The sequence below is a fragment of the Misgurnus anguillicaudatus genome, chromosome 9 (assembly GCF_027580225.2).
Source record: "Misgurnus anguillicaudatus chromosome 9, ASM2758022v2, whole genome shotgun sequence".
Classification (NCBI taxonomy): Eukaryota; Metazoa; Chordata; class Actinopteri; order Cypriniformes; family Cobitidae; genus Misgurnus; species Misgurnus anguillicaudatus.
In genome coordinates, this window is record NC_073345.2 from 25,096,040 (window position 1) to 25,111,056 (window position 15,017).

At 36.8% G+C, this 15,017-nt stretch overlaps 2 protein-coding genes across 2 annotated transcripts; both read right to left on the reverse strand.

Annotated features, from left to right (window-relative positions):
- Positions 1 to 405: 405 nt before the first annotated feature.
- On the reverse strand, positions 406 to 1,958 carry LOC129423320 (beta-1,3-galactosyl-O-glycosyl-glycoprotein beta-1,6-N-acetylglucosaminyltransferase 4). The gene has a single exon (XM_073871352.1). It carries the CDS (start codon positions 1,856 to 1,858, stop codon positions 476 to 478), a length of 1,383 nt encoding a protein of 460 aa, XP_073727453.1. The 5' UTR covers positions 1,859 to 1,958; the 3' UTR covers positions 406 to 475.
- A 10,167-nt stretch (positions 1,959 to 12,125) lies between these two features.
- Positions 12,126 to 14,510, reverse strand: LOC129424179 (beta-1,3-galactosyl-O-glycosyl-glycoprotein beta-1,6-N-acetylglucosaminyltransferase 4). The gene is made up of 2 exons (XM_055180775.2): positions 14,036 to 14,510; positions 12,126 to 13,440 (listed from the first exon to the last, which is right to left on the reverse strand). Exon 2 carries the CDS (start codon positions 13,436 to 13,438, stop codon positions 12,197 to 12,199), a length of 1,242 nt encoding a protein of 413 aa, XP_055036750.2. The 5' UTR covers positions 13,439 to 13,440; positions 14,036 to 14,510; the 3' UTR covers positions 12,126 to 12,196.
- Between the last annotated feature and the right edge of the window lie 507 nt (positions 14,511 to 15,017).

A 15,017-nucleotide genomic window follows, 5' to 3' on the forward strand; every position in this document is an offset into this window, starting at 1 on the left:
GCAATGCCACAAAAGTAATTATTTTAATTTTGTTGCAGTGAATCGATGAATAAGTTAGCCTGCACGTGTGGTGTGGCACGTGACGTATTGTAGAGGATTAAAATAGGTTTCAGCGTTTGGATCATGTCATTATGTGTAGGCTATAAGTAACGGGATGCAATCTTTTCCTATAAGCATATTGACACTGACACATTATCACACTGATATGCACTTTTTTAGTATTTTTAGATTATGAGACAGGACTTTATGTACATTCTGTACAAGTTTTAGTGCCTCCATAGTTTTATAAATAGACATAGGCTATAATACAAATATATTATAATATTAATAATAAAAAATATAATTTTAGGATTAAATTTTACATTAACAATATATAACACTGGTAAAAACAACTGTGGAACTGTGTACAAAGAAATACAATGAGTTTTATACTGTGATGCATGTCCAAAAGTAACAAAGAAAAATTCAGATAGTTTTACTGCTGATTTGACATCAGATGTCTTTCTAAAAGCTTCGTCTCTAAACATTCAATAAGAATAGGATCCACATTTGGGTCCACTTTGTTAGCAAACCAGTGACCATGATCAAGAAGCCATCTGAGCTCAGCAGCACCATAAATACACACTTCCCTTTGATAGACTCCAGTGCATGGTGGGTAAAGAACATCTACAAAACCAACCCACTTCACCAGATGGGATTTACTTGTCAGTTCTGTGATATCAGGGTCAGATCTTGGCACCTCTCCTGGTACTCCAGGCACACGAACCAGGGTTGCCCAAAAATGTTCATCAGGTGAGTATGTGTCCTCAGACCAAACCAAGAAATCTTTGACTAGAGAACTCCACTGAACAAAAAGTGCAAATTCCCTTGAGAGTGTAAAGTATGCACTGCCAACAAACATTTCGATGTTATGAGGTGGCGGATGTTTCTTCTTTCTGGTAGTCCAAGGTGAGTTGTAGTATTCGGTGTTATTTTTCAGAAGATGATGAAAAGTCCAGCGCCACTTTTTGCCACCAGGTTGTCTGGTCTCCACCATGTTCATGCCTTTAAGCATCTTTAGATCTGACACCAGTTCAGCATTTGTCCGCAGTGGAAAGTCCTGACCACACAGATTGATGACATACTTCCACTTCACCTCAGACTCCAGGAGATCAGACAGACAATTAAGATCTGCTTTGAGGCGTGAGATGCCTGCATACTGCACCCTCTCCAGTTTTGAAGCAATGAAGACGTTAGGGATGCAGCGGGCCAGACCTTGCATCGCTGAAATAAAGTCATCTGAAGACTTAAGGTCATAATGTATACAGTAAACATTATGTGGCATATAAATGGCCCTTAGCAACCTCTCCACAAGATCTGCATCCTTATGAACGACCAAAGAGTAAGCAAGAGGAAATTCACGCTCAGACTCAGAGCCATGTAACACACCATAACCCTTTGACGCTATAAACCAATCACAATCAGAGGTGACATTCACAATATTCATGTCAGCTGGGCCCAAATAGCTTTTGTTTTTACGGACGGCTAAAGATTTTCCCACCTCCACTGGTTCCATATCATATATTGCTGAGCAATCAATCCCATATTTTATTGTCAGTCGCTGTCTATCAAACACTCTTGTTAATCTGAAGGTATTAGGACCTTTAACTTTTAAATATACAATTGTAAAAACATATATAAGTCCAATCACTGTGACAAAGAAAAGTATGATTGGTTTCTGATGAAGCCACAATCTTCTCATTCTGTAAAAAAAGAAACATAAAGGCATGTTACTTGTAAATGTTGTCCAATGACTGCATGCATACATATACAATACAGAGTGAAAACGTAATCCACTTAATATAAATGTTTTTGACATTTCTAACCTGATCTGATGTGTTACCAATTACACACATTTAACACATTAAAAATATAAAGTGTGCTCCAGTGACCTATAAACTTTAATGCCTACGAAGATAACAACATTTTTAATAATTAAAACTTACCTTCTTGTTGTGCCTTTCAAAAAATAAAGAAAAATAAATCATCTTTAGCAAATAACACAAACAAACTTAATGTTTACAGAAATCTAAAAAATAAACAAATATGCAACTTCTCTTGCTTCCTTGTAATAATTAGTCTCTAACGGGTGTAATCATTCCGGAATCTGCACAAGCACCGTGAAAACTAAAGAGTAAACACAAATAATTTACAACATGGATTTTATCATCATGCGTTAAAGTAAAATACGTGAACATTAATTTCCTTGGCCAAAGAAACATTTTTACAAAGCGTTTGCTGTTTGCAGAATAGAGATTTCCGTTTGATAAACGAAACACAAACTTAGTTACCAGTCGCTCCGCTCACCAAGGGGTGCAAACCAACTCTGCTGCTGCTTGCATAGTCGTTGACTTGGTAATCAAATAGGCATATTATAGAGCTTCAGAGACGAGCAAAAAAATATAGAGCAGAGATAAAACTGCGCCAGCTGTTACACAGGTTCCGGGGTTCACCTTCTTCTTCATGTGTTATGGCGGGTCAGGTGGCATCCCGTTCACAGTGACTGTTCCTCAATCCGAATGCAACCGGAGGTAGCATTATTATGCAGGCTGCATACGTCATCAAGCCTGGTTTATTTAAGTTAACTGAGCAATACATTCGCAATTCATAAGCATATCACAACAGTTTACGATTAACTACGAATTTACAATTGTTAATAAAATAGGACACGTCTTGATGACTAAAGGCGACATCGGAGGCTGCAGTCATAGGCTACAATGAAAGAATTAACTTAGTGACCTCTAGTGGCCACTACACTGATAAAAAGGAAATTCATTTGCAGTTCTGCATTTTATATGCATTTTGTTACCATATGAAGGCATAATTCAAATACAGGGTGGAGTTAAGTTAGTATCAAAAATGTGGAAATTAACTGGCTCCATGACTGGCATAGTGGTAATGTTTAAAGAATCTAAACAAAAATGTACAGTGTGCAGTGAATGGCTGTTTTAGGTTCGGCCTGCTTAGCTATTGGATGGTGGGGTCACTCATTACATAATCTTTCTGTCATAAAATGTCGGGTGTAATAAACAAGAAGCTATAGTTTGACAATCACAAAGTGTTACTCTCTGTCTGCTAAATCTAGGCTACATTTTGTACAAACGTACCAGGTACAATAGATGGCGCTGTTGGCTTGGTAACCTCACTCATTTAAAGGGATAGTTCACCCAAAAATTGAAATTCTGTCATCATTTGCTCACTCTCATGTTGTTACAAACCAGCATAAATTTCTTTGTTCTGATGAACATAAAGGAACATATTTTAAGAAATGTTTGTAACCAAACCATTCACTTCCATAGTAGGAATAATGAATACTATGGAAGTAAATGGGGTCCACAAACAGTTTGGTTACAATATTTCTCAAAATATGTTGAAATAATTTTAAATTTTTTGGGTGAAATATCCCTTTAAAGAAAAGTTTATCTTTTAGAGTAACAGAGATGAACAGAGCAAAAATCAACGTTTGAGATTTCCAATTTTTAGGTGCAGTTAAGAAAATGTTTATATATTATAAATAAATGTGTGTATGTGTATGTACATGTTTTTAAATGTAAAAAGTGTGTGTGTGTGTGTGTGTGTGTGTGTGTGTGTATACTGGTAGAAACTGTAAATGGGGCCTTAAAATATTTTTGTAGACAATGGAAGGGCCTTGAGTTAAAATGGTTGAGAGCCAATGTTTTAAACAAACATCACTTCGATTTACAGTAAAACACATTTCAAACGGAATAAAACAGGTTGACACTTGTTCACAGACATATACGTCAAGCATAATGGTAATGGGTAAACTTTAAAAAAAATCTAGCTGTAACCAAATATATAGGCTAATATACTGATTGGTTCACACTTAAGTGCATTGGTAGACTACAGTGAGAAAAAGAGGGGTTATCACACTGGAAACTTTAAGGGGTGGTTTCTTTAACTTTAAGGACAGGGATTACCTCAAGCCAGGACTAGGCCTTCATTTAAATTAGGAAATATAACTAGTTTTAACAAACATGCCTTACTAAAAACATTACCTGTGTGCATTTTGAGGCAAAACAAAGGGCACTGATGTATTTTAAGATATGGCATTGCAAGTTGTTTTGAGGTTGGAGAGCTCTTATATTTATTTTAGTCTAAGACTAGTCTAATCACTGTCTGGGAAACCGCCCCAAAATGCATTGCAACGAGACAATTTGTAGACAGTGGGTGTGGCATGTATGTTTTGAAGACGTTATGCAGCTGGCCACCTTGCATCGCTGAAATAAAGTAATCTATAGAAAGACTTCAGGTCATAATGTATGCAATAAACATTATGTGGCATATAAATGGCTCTTAACAACCTTTCCACAAGACCAGCATTCTTATGAACGACCAGAGAGTAAGCAAGAGGAAATTCACGCTCAGACTCAGAGCCTTGTAACAAACCACAACCCTTTGATGATATAAACCGATCACAGTCAGAGGTGACATTCACAATATTCATGTCAGTTGACGACTAAAGATTTTCCCATTTAAACCCTGTCCGGGAAACTGGCCCATAAAGTGTGTTCCAATAACCTATAAACTTTAATGGTTGCAAAGCTACAACATATTCATTAGGTGAAACTTACCTACTTGCTGTGGCACTGTTGCCTTTCGAAACTTGGGAAGTGAAAGAAAAATACATCAACTTCAGCAAACTGACTTGTTGACAGAAATCCCAAAATAGAAAAAGAATCAAATGTCCAAATGTCTCACATACTAAAAGCTGGAAAAAACATCTGTTCAAAAAGTCCATCCAAGAGACCCCCCTTTGGCACCAAAATAAAAGCTTCCAAATTAATGCTATTCAACCTGCATTTCAAGTTCTGCATTTTAAAAATGCATTTTGTAATAACCATCCAAGGTGGGGTTAAGTTAGTCTGATGAATGCGGAAATTAACTGAAAGAATCTGTCCAACCAACTACATTTTACAACACAGGCCTCTTTTGGGTTCGGACTGCTTAGCTAATGGATGGTGGAGTCATTACATAAACTTTATGTCATAAAATGTTGGGTGTAGTTTGTAGCTAGTTTCACAATCACAGTGTGTTCAATAGAAGTTTTGTAGAGTATAGCCTACACTTATTGTTGGCTCCTTAGACTCCTTAAAATGTGTAAATTGCTATTAAATTAATAAATGTAAATAGAAACTTATTTCTCTTCAGCTACACAAAAAAGTAATTTTAAAGGGACACTCCACTTTTTTTGAAAATAAGCTCATTTTCCAGCTCCCCTAGAGTTAAACATTTGATTCTTACACTGTAAAAATTTTCTGTAGAAATTACAGTATTACTGGGTATTACTGGCAACTAGCTCCCAGTAACTTACTGTAGATTTTACATTTATGTTATTTACTCGCAACAGTTTGTTCAAAGTTAAATGAACATGAAACATTTTCTGTTTTTATCTTTTACAGTAAGTTACTGGCAACTAGCTGCATAATTACCAGACCCGGCGCCAGACACAAATTCACGGACGGGCATTTCATTTTTCAGGGGGGGGGGCACAAATGAGAGCAATGTCACTGCAATGCATAATATCATTAATTATGCATTAAGTGGACAAAAAAGCGAGGAAGATCTAACATACCTCTCCATTAATGCAATACAACGGTGAAGTCGTAAAGATTGGACCTAGCTTACTGAAGCAATCTAAACGCAAATAAAACACGTCGCAGAGCTCGACATCAACGCTTGTCCGGTTAATATCAGAGACAAGTGGATTTTTTAAAAGGCCAAGTGAAAGATAATTTTACTTGCTCGACCGAACAAGTAGCCTAGTCTGATTAAAAACGCCAATAACAATCACCAAAACAGGATAATGATTCTGCATCCTTTAATCAATGGCGACCGAAAGTGCATAATGTAAAAACGCAAAGTTAAACAAATAAGCACAGCAAACACAAAGTGTGTTAACAAAGTGGGTTAAACGTACTGCGGTAAAAATTTGGATTTTTTTAATAACATGATACAGTTAAGCAGCATCACATCACGGTTGAAAATGTGACAGATTTAATGACAGTTCACTAAACAAGTAATTAATATTAAGACACTTACATTTTAGACCCAATGTTTACTGTTTTTGTTGTTTCAGCAGCAGAACCATAACGTGTCAGTCTCACTGCAGGCAGCACTCTATCGTGTCTTAACATTAAGCGGTGGTGCGCTTAGCAAACACCAAACATTTCCGCGCTCACTACTGACAAACCAATCAAATTCGTTTAAAATATATATTTTTTTAAATCAGACCAAACACATTTTTATTTTTATTCATTAGTTATATATGTACAAAACAATAACTTTTAATTAATAAAAGTGGCCTATTGATAAAAACATGGAGCTGGTGAACAGGTGAAGGGAGACCGCAGGTTCGTCCAGGGCGGGCACTAGTGACTCACAGGGCGGGCCCGGCCCCCTAAAGCCCGCCCATGGCGCCGGGACTGATAATAACAGCACATTTTTTACAGTGTACCTTTTGGGATCCATTCAGGTGATCTCAGGGTCTGACGCTAGCACTTTTAGCATAGCTTAGCATAATCTATTGAATCTGATTAGACCATTAGCATCGCGCCTAAAAATAACCAAAGAGTTTGGAAATTTTTCCTATTTAAAACTTGACTCTTCTGTAGTTCTGTATCGTGTGCTAAGACTGACGGTAAATTAAAAGTTGCGAATTTCTAGGCAGATAAGATTAGGAAATATACTCTCATTCCGGCATAATAATCAAGGACTTTTCTGTTGTAACATGGCTACAAGAGGTGCAATGATATTACCCAGCAGTCAAAAATAGTCCCCATAGTAACTTTAAATGGCAGGGGACTATTTTCGTGCAGTGCGTAATATCATTGCGCCTCCTGCAGCCATGTTACAGCAGCAAAGTTTTTGATTAAAACCCTAGGGGAGCTGGAAAAAGAGCATATTTTCAAAAAAAGTTAAATGTCCCTTTAAGACAGGTAGGTGGGAATCCTTAAATGTTTGTTTTTTAATGTTCTGGAAACATATTGTAAGCTATATCCTTATGGAAAAGCCACAACAGGAAACTGTTGTGTAATTACACTGATTTAATCTTAAAATGTGATCTTTGTTTTGAATATAAACTACAACTGGAGTTGAGGAACAGGCATAACATGTTTATCCACAAATTTTCCAACCTATCCAGTCTTAATATAAACACTGTAGGATGTTAAACAATTCCGGTTTGCTTTTTTAAGTAGTCTCTCCTTCTTACCCGGCTTGTATATGCCATTGTGTTTGTTTGCATTTCACCAATAAATGTTTAATCTGTAGGGTGGCCATTTGTGCCAGTTCCGCCGGACACATCCCGGACATGTTTTCGGGTTCGTTCTCCGGAAGTCGCGTTGCTCGACCGCATACGTCATCAAGGTTTAATATTTCAGGTTTAATTTCAGAAAAGCAACCGTTGCATTTCAAGGTAAGAATGAAACTACAATGATTGTATGTCTTAAAATAAATAAATCTTAATTTTCTAATGTATTTTAACTGAAAAGTGAGAACCTCGATGACGTATGCGGTCGAGCTGTTGGCTTGGTAACCCCATTTTCTATCACATCATCTTTAAAGGGTTAGTTCACCCTAAAATGAAAATGTGCTGTTTATTTACCCTCAGGCCAATCTGATATATTGGTGACATTTTTTTTTCCATTAGAATAATAAAGAAGATATTTTGGAAAACCTCTGTAGTATAATGTAAAAATATGTTTAATATTATATTCATTTCCCTTGTAGTTGATAATAAAAGATTACATATTTGTAAACAACTTTAATTAGATCCATTGTGCGAGTTGTCTCTTTAATACTTATAATTATGTTGCTACTGATTGGGCTGGCATTTTTGCACACCAAACAAACACGTGTAAAGGAATCTCAAACATGTTGCACACCGTTGCACACCATTTCCAGGAAATATGTTGTTTAACCCAGAACCCGAAGCAAAACGTTGCACACTAGAACTAGATAATCACTAGAATGATTTATTTACCATAGACATTAGTGGAGAATTATTTTGACAATACATTGTAAAAAGTCAAAAGTTGGATCAACTGAAAAAAATACTTTAATTGCTAAAACCTAAAGAATTTAAGTTGTGTCAATTTAATGTTTAAGCAGTTTTTTTTACTTAAGCGCCACCGTCCCGTATAGGGGACACCTAAGTTTACTTCAACATTGTTGATGTAAATTTTAATCTATCATGCCAAACTATATATTGTTGAAAAAATACACATTTCAACATTTCATTTTATTTTATAAAATAAACTATGTAGGGAGAGTAATTGCTTGATTTATGAAGAGAGTGTGCCTTAAAACATTTATATTCTGCTAAATGTCACTGTCCCGCCAGCAGGACGCCTAGGTTTACTAATTCTTATAATCATGACAAACTGTATATTGTTTGAAAGCTCTAAAAGTGTAGCTTTCATTTATCATCACTATTTTGGTAAAGGCATAGCATAGTGAGAGTCAGCTTCTAAAAGGTCACGGGCCCACAGCAGGTAGGCCAAATTTGTTTTTACATAGGCTATTTATAACACTAAACCCCTATTCCAGGGCTATTTAAATCTTACCCTGGAGGGCCGGAGCACTGCATAGTTTAGCTCCAACCCTAATCAAACTAAACCACCTGTGATTGTCTAGTGATTATAAAGACCTTCATTAGCTTGCTCAGGTGTGTTTGATCAGGGTTGGAGCTAAACTATGCAGTGCTCCGGCCCTTCAGGGTAAGATTTGAATAGCGCTGCCCTACTCTAAACCTAAAAAATCATGACAAACTATATAGCACTGGAAAGCTCTCAGAATGTAGTGTTTTATATGTCAAGATCACCTGATGATAGAAATAATGTAGTGACAGGCTTTTTGTTACATGACCCCCCCCCCTCCATAGAAATGCATATTAAATATAAAATCTTCAAATATGTTGACAAACTATATATTGTTGGAAAGGTCTAAGAATGTAGTCTTCATATTTTAATGTATTTTTCATTAATAATAATGCAGTGACAGTTATTTATTAATTTGTGAAAAGAGTATGCAGCAAATCGTTAACACCTAGTGGTCGTTGTTGGTATAACCACTAAAAGTGTGACAAAAAACTCATTGTTTGTGATTTTAACTTGAAATCACAACTACTTGAGACTTAAGGCTTCATGTTTACATGATTACTTTTGTGAAAAATTTTAATTGTTATAATTTTATTTATAAAATTAATATTTGATTGAATTAAATTTATTTATTAAGATAAATTTAAACTGCTATAACAATTTTTGTTTAATATTTTAACCTCCATACACTTCAGTGAAAAACCTTATATTGTCTTTAAAACAATACCAAGATTAGGCAAAAAATGCCAGAGTTATGTTAATTTACAGGTGGGGTGACGCCGAAGGCGTTAAACATATAAGTTGAAACAACTTAATCTTTTTAATTACCAATTTAAGTACCAATTTAAGTAAGTTGATCCAACTCTTTACGGTGTATTTATAATAATAATAATAATAATAATAATAATAATAATAATACCATCTTCACCCTGTTTGCATTTGTTGTGGCCCATTACTCCAAAGCATGTTATTGAAGTTGACTCTGTAAAAGTTTTAAATCTATGTCTGCTGTTATAGCAATGTATGAATCATCAATCATATGAAGCTAATGAGAATCACAAGACACATGTGGGCTTTACATGTCTTTTGCTGCAACTTTAGACACTTCGTCTGCTAAACGAAATCTGCAGAAGGGTATCAGTTCATTATTTTCTGTGCTTTTTCAATATTACATTGTAAGTTTTGAAATCAGTTTTATGTTTCATGTTCTTCCCCCTGACAGCTCTGCAGAAGACAATTGCAGGTCTTGTGGTTTTAGCAGGAAGTCAGGCTGTACCAGTAGATAGGCACAGCATGAGTCATGTATTTTATTCAGTTTTTTTTAGGGGGGGGGGGGGCTTTTCCACAATATTTTATGTCATCTGTTGGGAAGGAAAGAACCCAAATGCAAAAAAAAACTTTATTAAATAACAGAAATTACCCTCGATGGGGCAAACAAGGACAATAAAATCAAACAATAAACATGGCAGGGCAAGAAATAATACACAAAATGTTCTGGCACAAGACACCAGACAGGCCCTGTCCCAAATGGTGCACTTAATTTGGACTTTCGGTCTCGTGGTCCTAAAGCAACACCAAAGAGTTTTTTTTTACCTTAAAATAACGTTTCCAAAAAAGTTTCAGTGGTTCATCCACTCAAAACAGGGTGAATGGCACTTTCACATTCGCTTTGCAGCCCTCTATCGGCCAAAACCGCACTAAAGAAGTTTCCAACCGTCGGGTCCTGTAGTTCGAGTGAAAACTACAAAAACTTGCTTTACGGCAGACCTACAATCCAATCAGAGCCAGCTATGCTGCAGTATTTACGACAGTGGTAATGAACAATTACGCTTTTAACCTGTAGGGGGAGCAAAGAGCAATAAGTCTTTAGTGTTGCTTTAAATTGCGCATGCTCGCTTAGTTTCTGAGTCTGTAGAGTGTCCCATCTGTCATTTTTGCTCTCTGAAATGTGCTCATCAGTGCCCCCTTTAAACCCTTGATGTGGTCTTCGGTGAAGCTTGATGCGGTCTTCAGTGAAGCCCGCACTGCAGCAGGCTTTGCGCACTTTTCCAACCCAGAAGTCCTTGTGAAAAAGCAATCAGACCAATCAGACGACAGATGGGAGGAGTTCACACTGATGGGCAACTTCTCTTCCTATTTCCGTCGTGATGCTGGAGTCTGTCCCAAAATACGACTCCAGTGCACCCTCTTGGACTCGCGTCAAGGGTTCCTAAGGTCTGCACTACATGATGTCATCAAATTGTAGACTCTGATGAGGTCCACAAGTCTGCGGTGTGCCATTTGGGACAGGGCCACACAATAGCATTACATAGATGAAAACTAAACTAGGCAATGAGGATACACAGGTGAAAGGCATAAACTAATAATGAATAATTAACAAGGGGGCAGGGTCAAGACTAAAGACAGCATGAGGTACACAAAACATAAACACAGGCCATGTGACCCTCCACACTAAACAAGACAACAGTGAGGGCTACCATGACCCTGTCACATGAAACACATAAAAAGACATACAGTGCTGACAGGATCATGACAGTTTTATGTCTTTGTCTGTCTTTATTATTTATTTATTTATTTTTAGAGCAGTTTTTCATTTCTTAGTAGTTCCATTTTCAGAATATATTGGTTAGAAATATATTCAAAAACACAGGCTTAAGTGTTTAATGTACACAAGGCAATATAAAATGGCAAAAATGTCATACCTCATACATGATATCCAATAGGATATCTTATAAATAAATTCCAACATTTTAGAAAAAGGGCTCATATTTTGGGGTCCTTGCCATCATGAAGTTTAAAACCCCTGTATTAGTTAATAGACTTTAATGTTCACAAACACATACATATTAATGTGTTGTATAGAGATTGTAAAGTTCATGGGTGTGTTCAGTATGTGCATGCATGTGTGCAAAAGAGGAAATAACCTCTGTCAATGGTTAAGCAGAGTTCTCTCAGCAATGAGCCCAGAAACTACACAGGAAGTTAAACCTACACTGAGAGCAGAACAAAAAACAACATTCTTACATTCATAGATATGTATAAAGGCTAGATGGCTCAAGGCGGAGTCCCTAACCGCATCACCTGGCGGCCATCTTAGGACAGGGCGCTCGCTCACTCGTAGCATTGAGTTTAATGGTGCAGGTACTTTTAAATGACCATAACTTGCTCAATTTTCTACCGATTTTCAAACGGTCTGGGTTCCTACAAACGTTATTAACGTGGCTATGATTCTGGATGCTTTAACATGTTTCATGAATTTATTTTTTATTTTTAGTATAGGTATGCAGTGTCATAGGTACATCTTTGACGTTTATAACAAACCAAACCGTTTGAAAATCTGTAAAAAATTAAGCAAGTTATGGTCATTTAAAAGTACCTGCATCATTAAAACTCAATGCTACGAGTGAGCGAGCGCCCTGTCCTAAGATGGCCGCCAAAATGCGGACGTTGCACTCAGTTGGCCAGCAGCGCGGACGAGCCATCTAGCCTTTATACATATCTATGCTTACATTACCCAAACCCAAGTGAAGCAAATTTGATCACTTCATTTTTAATTTTGACACTGCCTGTTTTTCTAACAGCTTCTCCTCTAAACATTCAATAAGAATTGGATCCACATTTGGGTCCACTTTATTAGCAAACCAGTGACCATAATTAAGAAGCCATCTGAGCTCAGCAGCACCAAAAGTACACACAGACCGTATATACTCCCCAGAACATGGCGGGTAAAGACCTTCTTCTTCCAAATAAGACCACTTTACTAGGTGGGTTTTACTGTCTAGTTCTGAAATTTCTGGGTCAGATCTCGGCACCTCTCCTGGTGCTCCAGGCACACGAACCAGAGTTGCCCAAAAATGTTCATCGGGTGAGTATGTGTCCTCCGACCAATCCAAGAAATCTCTGACTAGAGAACTCCGCTGAACAAAAAGTGCAAATTCCCGTGAGAGTGTAAAGTATGCACTGCCCACAAACATTTCGATGTTGTGAGGTGGTGGAGGCTTTTCCTCAGTAGTAGTTATAGGCAAATCATAGTTATCAAACATGCCATTCAGCTCGTGGTGGAAAGCCCAGCGCCATTCCTTTCCATCAGGTCGCTTGCTCTCCACCATGTTCTTGCCATTAAGCATCTTTAGATCTGACACCAGTTCAGCGTTCGTCCGTAGTGGAAAGTCCTGACCGCACAGATTGATGACATACTTCCACTTCACCTCAGACTCCAGGAGATCAGACAGACAATTAAGATCTGCTTTGAGGCGTGAGATGCCTGCATACTGCACCCTTTCCAGTTTTGAGGCAATGAAGACGTTAGGGATGCAGCGGGCCAGACCTTGCATCGCTGAAATAAAGTCATATGAGGACTTCAGGTCATAATGTATGCAATAAACATTATGTGGCATGTAAACGGCATTAAGCAACCTCTCCACAAGATCTGCATCCTTGTGAACGACCAAAGAGTAAGCAAGAGGAAATTCACGCTCAAACGGAGAGCTTTGTTTTGCATTATAACCCTTTGATGCAAGAAACCGATCACAGTCATAGGTGGCATTTAAAATATTCCTGTCAGTTGGCCCCACATATTTGTTTTTTCGGGCAACTAAAGATTTCCCCACCTCCACCGGTTCCATTTCATATATTGCTGAGCAGTTAATGCCATATTCTACTATGTATCGTGGCCTCTCAAACACTCTTGCTTGCCGAAAAATTAAAGCACATAGGAGTGTCAGTGTTAAAAAGATAAAGATGACCTTTATCTGGTTGCACCGACACCTCAATCTTCTCATTTCTGTCAAGAGAAATGAAAGCTTGTGTTATTTAGAGGGTTCAATTCATGTGACCTGTTAAAAAAAAATGAAGTTTGGGTTGCACATCCTGCCTAACAAGTTATTGAATGTTAGACTGTTAAAGATAAAAAAAAACGATCATGTTTCTTTAAATGTCAACTTAATGGCTGGAGTGAGAGGTTAAATGCAGTACATTTATTACTTTAATTTAATTGCTCTGTCAAAAATCTGACAAACAACAGTCATTATTCCATTAGTTACTGACATAGTAAATAACTTTATGTGGTTTGCAAAAAATGACCAAATACACATTTTACACTGTAAAAAGTGAAAAGTTGGTTCAACTTAGAAAGTTACTACTTAAAATTTAAGTTTATTTAACTTAAAATGTTCAATTTTAAGTTGAAAAAGCTTACATTTTGCAGGTGTTACAAACTGAAGTAAATGTTAAAGTATCCAACTTTTCACTTTTACTATAAAAGTCACTTTTGCATAATTTAAGGTAATCCTAAACCTACATTTCTTAAAATGATATGCTAGCAAACTACTGAACATGTTTTTTATATGCCAGTAGATAATAATATCTGTGAAACTTACCTTAATATTACATTACTGTAATCATGCTGTGATGCTGCTAAAAAATGTTAATCCATGTTTGGTTGAAAAATTCCAAAAATCACCTCTTTATAGAAAAAGTTTGAAAAAACTATTCAAGTACACATTAGAAATATATTTAGTGTACTTCCACCTTACAAGTTATGAAATGTCCAAACATAAAATCCAAAAAAGTCAGTTGTTCTTGTGTAACAAGCAGCATTAAAAATGAATTCATCAGTTGTCAGTCAATATATATACTTTTCCGGACTCAAAACACCACGTGAGTTGTTACTCAAAAGTAAGGAGTGGTTAAAGTCTTTTGACAGATGACACACATGAACTATGAATGGCTATCAGCGTAGTGACGCTGAACATTTGTGTCACAACTTTTTACTGCCTTCAGCTGGATACCTTTGTTCACAACGCAGTGAACTTAATACTTCTGGAATGTAGCCACACCCACCTGTCTAAAGGAGCAAAAACCAGCCTCTCCTTCTCTAAACGCTGGGTGGTATGAACGCAATAAACTGTTTGTAAGCCTGTTTATGAACAGATGTTAGAAACAGGACAGACAGTACCCAGCAACTACCCAGTGCCAGAGGGGTATGCAGCAACAATTTTGGAGCCCCCCCCACAAAACAAATACATTCATAACATTAATTAATAAAGTTAGCAAACACTAACCAGTCTGTTAACATATTTACCAGCCTAGCAAATCTATGCATAATTTCATGGTAAACCAGAGATATATTGCATTAGTTGTTTTTTAAATTATTGTCATTTATTGTACATGTCATGCTACCTATTATTTTCCAGTTTTCAGCTCAGCAACCTCGGTTTTGCAAATTAAGCTAGCCTTAATTTAAACCCTTATTTGGCTGCTATTAGTGATGCACCGATATAAAACATTTTGGTCCGAAACCGAAAATTAAAGGAACAGTATGTAAGAAATTTATATCAATTAATCATAAAATTAATGAGT

Coding starts and splice junctions, on each gene's coding strand:
- LOC129423320 (XM_073871352.1), bottom strand. CDS start 1,858: ATGTCAAAAACATTTATATTAAGTGGATTACGTTTTCACTCTGTATTG.
- LOC129424179 (XM_055180775.2), bottom strand. CDS start 13,438: ATGAGAAGATTGAGGTGTCGGTGCAACCAGATAAAGGTCATCTTTATC.